This window comes from Macaca mulatta, chromosome 2 (assembly GCF_049350105.2).
Source record: "Macaca mulatta isolate MMU2019108-1 chromosome 2, T2T-MMU8v2.0, whole genome shotgun sequence".
NCBI classification, from domain to species: Eukaryota; Metazoa; Chordata; class Mammalia; order Primates; family Cercopithecidae; genus Macaca; species Macaca mulatta.
In genome coordinates, this window is record NC_133407.1 from 153,403,198 (window position 1) to 153,413,005 (window position 9,808).

At 52.5% G+C, this 9,808-nt stretch overlaps 1 protein-coding gene across 2 annotated transcripts in view; it reads right to left on the minus strand.

Moving 5' to 3' along the window:
• GRIP2 (glutamate receptor interacting protein 2) overlaps positions 1-7,907 on the minus strand; it is a 115,006-nt gene extending 107,099 nt beyond the window's left edge. For both annotated transcript variants that reach the window (XM_077993509.1, XM_028844481.2), the window contains exon 1: positions 7,802-7,907. In XM_077993509.1, coding sequence (XP_077849635.1) covers positions 7,802-7,856 — 55 coding nt within the window. In that variant the 5' untranslated portion in view covers positions 7,857-7,907. The remainder of the gene's footprint in view (positions 1-7,801) is intronic.
• Positions 7,908-9,808: the final 1,901 nt, after the last annotated feature.

Below are 9,808 nucleotides of genomic sequence, written 5' to 3' on the forward strand. Positions count from 1 at the left end.
CCAGGCGCAGTGGCTCACACCTGTAATCCCAGCACTTTGGGAGGCCGAGGCGGGCAGATCACGAGGTCAGGAGATCGAGACCATCCTGGCTAACATGGTAAAACCCCGTCTCTACTAAAAATACAAAAAATTAGCCAGGCGTGGTGGCGGGCGCCTGTAGTCCCAGCTACTCACAAGACTGAGGCAGGAGAATGGCGTGAACCTGGGAGGCGGAGCTTGCAGTGAGCCCAGATCGCGCCACTGCACTCCAGCCTGGGCGACAGAGCAAGACTCCATCTCAAAAAAAAAAAAAAAAAATTACCAAGGCCCCGAAAGGTCAGGCAGTCACCACGGGAATCACTCACAGTGTTGGGAAGGACCACAGACTGCCCCCGGCTCAGGCACTGTCTGAGACACCCACCCAGCCATGGTGTGGCCATAAGTGTGCTATAGCCACAGAGCAAGCGGTGTGGGGACACACACAAGCAGGGAGGGGCTGCCTGGCTCCGCAGTTTGCCCCTTGCAGACCAGCAGCTCCGGCCAAGCCATTTTCCCTGAGCCTCAGCATCCTTGTCATGGGGCCATGGGGAGGGCCAGATGTGAACAGGGGCAGCCCAGGGCCTGGCTCGCAAAGTTTGCTTCCTCCCCCTTCTCTTCTTTATTTCATTCACCACTCACCTAGTGAGCACCTACTGCATGCTGGCTTCTGAGCTGGTACTTCAGACTCACAGAGGAATGGCACGGAGTCCCTGCCCCCATGAGGCTCTACATCCACTAAGGGAGATACAAGCACATGCTTTTGTTCCAACAAAGTCAGAGGGGCTAATTCTGCCATGTTGGTGGGGACAACAGGAAGCTGCACCCACAGGCCTAGCTTTGGGGTCAGAACTGGAGGGAACCACCACTTATAGGGTGAAGAAGAGGATAGGAGAGGCACTCCAGGCAGGGGCAGCTGCCTGAGAAAGGCTCTGAGTAGGAAGGAGCAAGCCATCTGACAGGGTAAGAAGGGAAGAAAGGTTACTGCAGCCAATCACAGGGCTTTGAGTATCAGAGGCATCAAAGTAGGGACTCCTGGGCTAAATCCAGCTCAAAAGGGAGTACGTTTGATCCTTGGGGTTTTTTTGTTTGGATTGGTAGTTAACATTTTAAAATTGGGAGAGACAGTATGTTAAACTCTAGATTTTTAGCTTCTCTACAAAAATCAGAAACTCTGGTGATTGAACCAAGAACCCATAAGACCCACATTCTCTGGTCCAACACTGTCCCCAGGCCCATCTCACTCCCTCACTTCACAAAGACCTGTTGAGCAGCTACTGTGCACCATGCAATATACTAATCACCGGGAATACAGTGGAGAGCAAAATAGACACAAGCACAGTCCTCACAGCACTTACTAGAGGGAGAGAAAGGTGATACAGGAGCACTTAACATAAAACCTAGCAGTGCAAAGGGCTGGCAGGAATAGGAAACTCACAGGACCAAAGGACTGCTATATTATGTGGGATGGTTAGGGAAGGCTTCTCTAAGGAGGGGACAGTTGTATAGATTTTTTTTTTTTTTTTTTTTTTTGAGACTGGATCTCACTCTGTCCCCAAGGCTGGAGTACAGTGACACAATCATGACTCACTGCAGCCTCAACCTCCCAGGCCCAAGAATCCTCTTACCTCAGCCTCCTGAGCAGCTGGGACTACAGGCACATGACAACATACTCAGCTGATTTTTAAAATTTTTTTGTAGAAATGAGGTCTTGCCATGTTCCCCAGGCTGGTCTCAAACTCCTGAGCTCAAGCAACTCTACCTGCCTTGGCCTCCCAAGTGCTAGGATTATAGGAGCAGCCACTGTGCCCAGCCAGTTGCATAGATCTAAATGAAGTGAGTTAGTGAACCAGTGGAAGATCAATCCAGCAAAAGGAACAGCAAGTGCAAAGGCACTGGGGTCCCCTTCACTCACCTTTTGGGTGAGGGCATTTAAGTGTGAGACCTTACTGTAAGTAATGGAGCATAATAAGCAATGTGTAGGCAGGTGAAAACCACCTTCCAGTATGTGTTTCAGATAAAACATCTCTGATAAGTGGTAGAAGAGACATGAGAAATAGGGAGCTGGGCAGAAGACATACAATAATTTTTTCCAATGGGGAAAAAAATCCCCATTAGGATGGCAGGGGAGAGACAGAGAAAGCTCATGCGTGGCATGCTAAAACCTGAGCCAAGGACAGAGAAGCCAAGAATGCGAGGGGGAATCCTTGTTTCCTTCCTCACCAACTGTGTCATCTGCCAACCCCTGAAAAGTGGAGGCAGGGCAGGGGGAAGAGAGACCGAGAATGCTAAATCTTCTGCAGCCCTGAGGCTGTTTTTTTGTGTTCGTTTTTTTTTTTGTTTTTTTTTTTTTTTTTTTCCCAAGTCTACCCAGGCTGCTGCCTTCGAAAGCCAACTGCAAAGAAATCACTTTGATGGGTTTTGTGTTTCCCCACCACCTTTCTAAGCCAAATTACAGTGTAGATTCCTTGTCCTTTTACCCACAAAGCAAAACAAACAGATGATTTTAAAGGAGAAGGTAAGAAAAACAAGTCTACAATCTATATCACAGTTCTCGGCTGGGGTGGGGGTTGGGGGGGGCAATTCTGCATGCTGACATCGTGGTCCATGGCATGGGAAATGACTTCCGCCATTCAAAGCTTTATTTGCATTTTTTGGAGGTACAAGGAGACATTTAAAATCAGCTCCGGTGTTGACACTGCAGTTATTAAACCCAAACAAAAGATTCCTTCCAAAGTCTAACTAGTTCTTTGTAAATTTATCTGGGCCCCCACTACCTGATTTAAGGCAATGAGCAGATGTTTCACAGCAGGAAGTTCATTAACTCCAGATGCCGCTTTGTTCAGGAAGTGTGCATGCACCCACGCATTGGCAACCACACACAAACACAAACACGCACACACAAACACACACAGGACCTGGGGCAATGAACATTCATGGCCCCTCTTCCAGCATTTGGCATGACCGCATGGACCATTTGTAACCTCTGCCTGCGGTTATGACAGGGAAATGAGCAGCAGGAGTGAGGAGCCAATCAAAAGCCGCCCTATCGTCTTCCTGTTGTCTCCTAGGTAACCAGCATAGGGACACATCAGCTAGCTGGGTACCACAGGGGGACACACACACACACACACACACAGCCATTCTCCCTTAGCAGTCCATAACTGCAGAAACACTGGACGTGTCTATCAGCACCCTGGACAGATCCCCCCCCCCCCAACAAAGACTTCAAACCCTTTGGTTAACGTTGACAGCCTTATCTCCCACAGCTTTCTCACCTCCACCCCCTTCCTTACTCATGCCATTTCTCTGCCTGGGATGCCACTGCCTACTACCATCTCTATCACCCAAAACCTTGGTCGTTTTCGGAGCTAGCCCAAGCTCTTGGTCTCCCAAGAGCTCCCTTGGAGCCCCTCCTTCAAGGGCTCCCATCACAATAACAGCCACACTCCTTTACATGGCAGTCAAGGCCCTACACTGATCTGATTGTTCATGATCTGGTTCCTCCAACCTTATCATTCTCTCCCTTCCTAAATTCTTTTTTCTATTCCTCCAACAGGTCAAACTGTCCTCCCCACACAACCCCCTGAAAACCAGGGCTTTTCTTTATATTTGCTGTTCCCTCCGCCTGCATTGCTTTTCCTTCTGCTCTTTGTGTGGCTGAGCCTTCTCACTCTTTAGTGCCAGCTCAAAGTCACCTTCCAGGGATGCCTCCCTGACCATCCTAGACCATCCTGTCTATAGAAGCCCCCTCCCCCAGGACTCTCTTCTACATCACCCTGTATTCCTGTGTTGTCTTCATATCATTGATGACTCTCTGAAACTCTCCCACTCACATTTATTTGCTCACTTGTTCTTTGTCTCCCCCTCTAGAATGTAAACTCTAGTTTACTCTGTTCCACAGGGTCTTTGTCTTGTTCACCGCTTTATCCCCCAATACCCAGAACAAGGCCCAGTAAATATTTGTTGCATGAATAAAAAGTTGTTTCCTTCTTGCTGCATCTATGTTTCCCCCATCTCTCTAATAAGAGGCTTGGATCTGATGACTTCTATAACACTTCTGGCTAACATTTCAAGGGTCTATTAGAGACAGAAAGGACCAGCATAAGGAGGGAAATTAATCAGGCCACACCACAGGAAGAATCTGCCGGTGGAAATCTGACCTTCTCAACTGGGTCGCAGCGCCTTCCTCCTCTGAGCAGTCTCCCCGATAGGAATTTGCTGCCGCCCTCAACTCCACACTCCCCAAGCACTGAGCACCTTGAACTTTTGTTATCTGAGGGATTGGGGGCAACTTGAAGCTAAGGACTGGCTTTTATTTTTCTGATTGTGTGCAGAGACTAGCCAGAGCCTGGGGAGGGGAAGTTGGAAAGGGGTCCTCTGGAAGCATTTGCTGCAATAAAAGAAAGAAAATGTCAAGGGGGAGGTTCATTGAAGCACAAGTCTCTCTCTCTCTCTCTCTCTCTCTCTCTCTCTCTCTCTCTCGTGTGTGTGTGTGTGTGTGTGTGTGTGTGTGTGCGCGTGTGTGTCTGTCAGCTCCAGCTGGTCTCTGCACAATCAGAAAAATAAAAGCCAGTCCTTAGCCTCAAGTTACCCCCAATCCCTCAAATAACAAAAGTTCAGGGTGCCCAGTGCTTGGAAAGTATGGAGTCTCACACACACGCAGTCACACACACACAGACACACATACACACACAACTCAAAAACGTCGTAAAGCAAGAATCACAAAGTATCCCAATCCCAGCAGCTACATATGTCTCTCTTCGAGGAAGATGACTGCTGTTTAAGATTCTAAACCCTGTGTGAGTGATTCTGACACGTGTGCTATGTAAGTCTGTGGTGTGTGTAACCACACTCTTGTCCAATCTCACTGGGCAAGAGTAGGCCATGAATTCAAGTAGCCACGTGGTAGACACAAACCTACTGGATCCCCCCAAACCCTAGCACTGGAACATCTCAAGCTGGCCACTCGTGACCCAGAAATCCACCCTGAGCCCTGAGTTCTCCTCTGACTAATGTGCCCAACAATACATCGGATCATTTCTCCAAATCTGAAGTTAAATCAGATATAATAATCAAGAAAGGGAGAAGAGAATTGGCCTTTCTTAAGCACCTATTTTGTGTTGGGTCCTGTGCTAGGAGATATGAGCATTAACTCTTTCTGACCACCCCGCAAGCCTGCCCCTCCAACTTCACAGATGAAAGAACTGAAGCTCAGAAAAATAAAGTAGTTTCCCCAAGGTCACATAGTAATCAGAGGGACTTAAGAAGGACATGAGTCTGGTTTTCAAGCCCATTCCTCTTTGTTGAGGCCTTAAATTATACAACCTGGTAGGCAGATGAGCTGGTCTTGTTCAAAACATCCCTCCCGCTAGCTGGGGCTCCTCTCTGAGAGATGCCAGGGGGATGGCATCTCTGTCCCTGCATCTATCCCTGTCACTCCTGGGCCTGGCTGACCTCTCCCCACAACCTCTTGTCAAGCAGGACTCACATCTCCAAACCTCTCATTTAAGACCCAGCCCACGGGGACTAATTTTCTTGTGACCCAGGGAAAGCCAGAGACTTTGCCTTTTTAAAATAGTAATTTCCTGTGGGCGCGGGAGGATACACCAGCCACCCTCTGATTTAGTGTGAAGCTCAAGGATCAATCCCAACTCAGATTTTCCAAGGAAAACTCAAATGTGGGGTACCTCCTGGCATTGAGGAAGGCATTTGCCTTCTCTCAAGAGATGTGTTCAGTGCTGGGCAAAGCCATTGTTGGTGTCACAAGACTCTCATGCCTCATACATGTCACACACGTGCCCTGTACACACCCACATGCATCTCAAACACGCCACCCACATGTCTCTATGCACTCTGCACACACCATCCACCTGCCTCACCTATCTCTCTCTCTCTCTCTCACACACACACACACACACACACACACACGCACACACACACGAGGTGAGGGGAGTCAGGAGCAAGAGAGCTACATCCTCCCTCTCAGGACATTACAGCCCCCACTTCCAAGCCTGTTCTGGACTGCGTGCTTTGCCAGGGCGCCTCATTTCATCCTTCCTAGGTCCCCAACAGGACAGGTTGCCCCTCACCCCTTTAAAGAGGCAGAAAGTGAGCCTGAGAGAGGCTTGTCCAAGATCACAGGGCATGCTCAGACGGAAGTTGGTGGTGGGCACCTGGCTCCGCCAGATTTCTTTCTTAATTAGCTCTGCTCCTTGGGGGCGGTTCCATTGAGTAGGGGCAGTCCCCCAAGACACCACCCCCCTCCAAGACACCGCCCCCCTCCTTATTGGCATCCCCTCTCCCCTGCCTCCTTCTTCAATCTCAGGGAAGGAAACCTAGGCACCCTCTCTACCCTGAGTTGCTGCTCCATCCGCACCAACTCAGGTCAGACGAGGAGTGGAGGGTCTGTTCCCTCGCTGGGCACACCTATAGGCCCACCAGGGCCTGAGGCACTGGCTTAGGCTTAATGGCTGTCTAAGCAAGACCCTCCACGGGCTCTGCCTGCAGCCCCTCACAACCCAGGACCTCAGTGGGACCGAGATGACAGATCCTACTTGGCCCTGGGACAGGACAGGAGGGGCAGGCACCAGCTCTCTCCGTCTTCCTCCACCTTCCCCCAAGTCCCACACAGGAGCTCTAGGCCCGGGCTGGAAATGGGAACTTTCCCACTAAACTGAGAGAGGCCCAACCTGGGGGGCAGACTGGAAGAAGGGGGGCGCTGGAAACTACCAAAAGCTTGCGGGTCACATAGATTTGGGTTCCCGGGCAGCTCTACCACCTGCTGGCTGTGTGACCTTGGGCAAGGGGCTTTACCTCTTTGAGGCTCAGTGACCTTACCTGTAAAGTGAAAGAAAAATAGCGCCCTCCTAAGGGGGTGATTGTGAAGGTCAAAGGTAGGGCGATGTATACAGTCTGAGGGGCCTCTAAGTCAGCCATGATGCCCCCCAAAGTGAGCAGGGAGTGGGCAGCCACCACTGTGACCTCACCCTGCCCCCGACTCCCAGTTCTGGGAATTCTTCATTAGCACCAAATCCAAACTTTTCCTCAGCAGTGGCAGGACCCGGGCGCGGGTCCTCCTTCCTCCTCCCGTCCCCTCGCGGTCAGACAACAGGTATGCGGGGAGCAGCCCGGGCGGCCCCGCGCAGCAGTTGAGCCGCAGCGCTGCGGCAGGGGCAGGCCCGGGCAGGGGGACAGTGCGGCGAGTCAGCCCCCTCCCCTGCCTCCTCGCAACTTTGAGTAACTGTGGACTCCGGGGTCGGCTTGGGGGTGGCCCCGGGCGTGTGAAGGAAAGTTGGGCGCGAGGGACCGCAGCCTCGGGGGCCAAAGGACCCCCACCGTGAGCGCGGGCACATCCCGACACCCGGCGGGCTGGCTGAAGGGAGCAGGTGAGGCACGTGGCCGCCTCGCCCAGCCAGGGCTCGCTCCAGGAAACCGACCCGCCGGCCGGGCCGGTGGGTGCCCCCTCGAGGGCTCAGACCCTTCGCTCCAGCCCCCGGTGGGCGTCCTGCCCCGCGTCCCACACTCGCGCGCCCCGTGGGCCCCACTGCTGGCTTTCCCGGACCAAGCTCCGCTCCGCAGCGCACGTCCTGCGGTGATCCTCCAGGCTCCCCGCTTTGGGGCGCCCCGCTCCCGCTCCTCGGGTGCCGGCGCCCGTCTTCCCCTACCGCGGGGACCCTCCCTGGCGCCCTCCGCGTGTACGCCCCGGGTCAGCTCAGCTCTGGGTCCGCCCTCTGCACCCCGCGCCGCGCCCGCGCTCACCAGCCGGGCAGCGGCCGCGTCCTACCTTCGTCCGGCAGCCGCTGCAGGCAGAGCGCGAGGTTCCTCCGCCAGCCCCGCATCCCCGCGGCCGCCCTGCGGCCCGGCCCGGCCTCGCCAGCCCGGCCCCGGCCCCGCCCCCGCCGGGCAGGGCGGCGCAGCGCAGCGCTGGGGAGGGCCGCGGGCCCAGGGCGCCGCGGGCATGGGCGGCCGCCGAGGGTGGGGGTGCCAGGGCGGCCGCCAGGCGCTCCGCTCCGGCTCCCGAGCCCGCGGCTGAGCAGCGACGCTCTTCGAGCGCGCGCTTTCCCGGGCGCTGGGGGCGGGGTGGCGGCGGGGGCGGGCGCGGCGAGGATGGCTGGAGGGGAGCCCGAAGGCGCCCCAGCCATCTCGCACCCTCGCTGACATCCAGCGGGCCGCCTCACACACCGTCCTCAGTCTCCCCCACCCCAGGGCTCTCCAACTCACACCCAAATGACTCTAATCACCACGAATTAGTGAATGAATGAATGTGTGAATAAGTGAGTGAATGAATGAATCAGTGCATGAGTGAATACACAGGTGTATGGATGAGTGCATAAGTTAGTGAATGAGCGAATGAATGAAGGAAGGAATGTACGAGTGAGTGGATCAAGGCCTGAATAAATGTGTCAATAAGTGAATGGGTGAGTGAATGAATGAATGAGTCAGTGACTTTATCAATGAGCAAATTAATAAGTGAGTAAATGGGTGAAGGAAAATGTAAATAAGTTACCGAAAAATATCAATGAATTGAGTAAGTGCCCCTTGGTCTCAGGCTTGTAAAAGGCAAAAGTGGTCTAAGACCTCCAGAGGAGCTCTCAGCTCTGTCCTGGGAAGGAGGCCTCAGGGTTGCATCTTGTTGATGAGGCCTAAGAGGCCCAGAGAGGACAGGTCTTGTGTTTGGACACACAGCAAAGGCTGAAGTGGTGGAGATAATAATGGTTCCCTCCACCAGGCTGAGGCAACTGAGCTCATCTGATCTCAGAGGCATCTGGGGATGAACCACCTAGGGATGGAGCAGAAACACCTGTCTTCAGAAGTCAGATTTGCTTTCTCCAAGGGAATGAATAGAGAAAAGATGTATGTGCGCACACACTCACACACACACACAAATCCAGCCAATGGAGTACTACACAGCCCTGAAAAGGAGGAGGGCGTTCTTTGTGTCCCTTTGGGGAGCCATTTCTGAGGTGCATTGTTAAGTGAGAAAGGCAAAGTGAAGGACAGTATTTGTAAGGTGCAGAAAGGAGGGAAAGCTTCATTCATATTTGCTTAGATCTGTGGGGAACTATCTCTAATGGAAACATTGGCCCCCTGTAAAAGAGGACTCACGAGGCCAGGGGCAGGTAAGAGAGGCCCACTTTTCATTGAATCCCCCTTTGTGCCTCTTGAAATTTTGAACCCTAGAAATATATCATCTACACACAAAAAAAGCTGAAATTTTAAAATAGACAAATTCTTACAATATTTAAAGTGTTTATACCTTAGTAAAGGCTGCCTCCTCCCACCCAGTCAAATCAGCCTATATGCCAGGATGCTCTCTCTCCCTGCTCTGGCTCAGAGAGGAAGAGGGTCTTGCCAGTCAACAGCACAGTGAAATATGACCCCGGTGGTCAGTGCAGAGCCCATGGTAACCTCTGTGAGAGTTGGGAGGAAAGCAAGCAGCCTCTGCTTGAACCCTGGGTTTGCCAGGTTTAAATTGTCTGTCTCTGGGCAAATCACCTTGTCTCTTTGAACCTCAGACCCCCACCTGCAAACTAGGGATCATCATAATGCTCTAACAGGGCCGAGCAGAGCTGGCCCAGCTGCTTCTGTTCCAAAAGAGAGTTCAGTGGTGGAATCCCAGGCATCTTCATACTATCAGTGAAGCCATCCGAACTTTGGGTAGCAGAAGTTCCACTTTTGTGAGGAAGGGAATGATCTTAGGTCCCCAATAATCCTGCAAGGTTGATATAATTATCCCCATTTCACAAATGAAGACACTTGGCCTCAGACAGTTTAAATGTCTTGCCCAAGG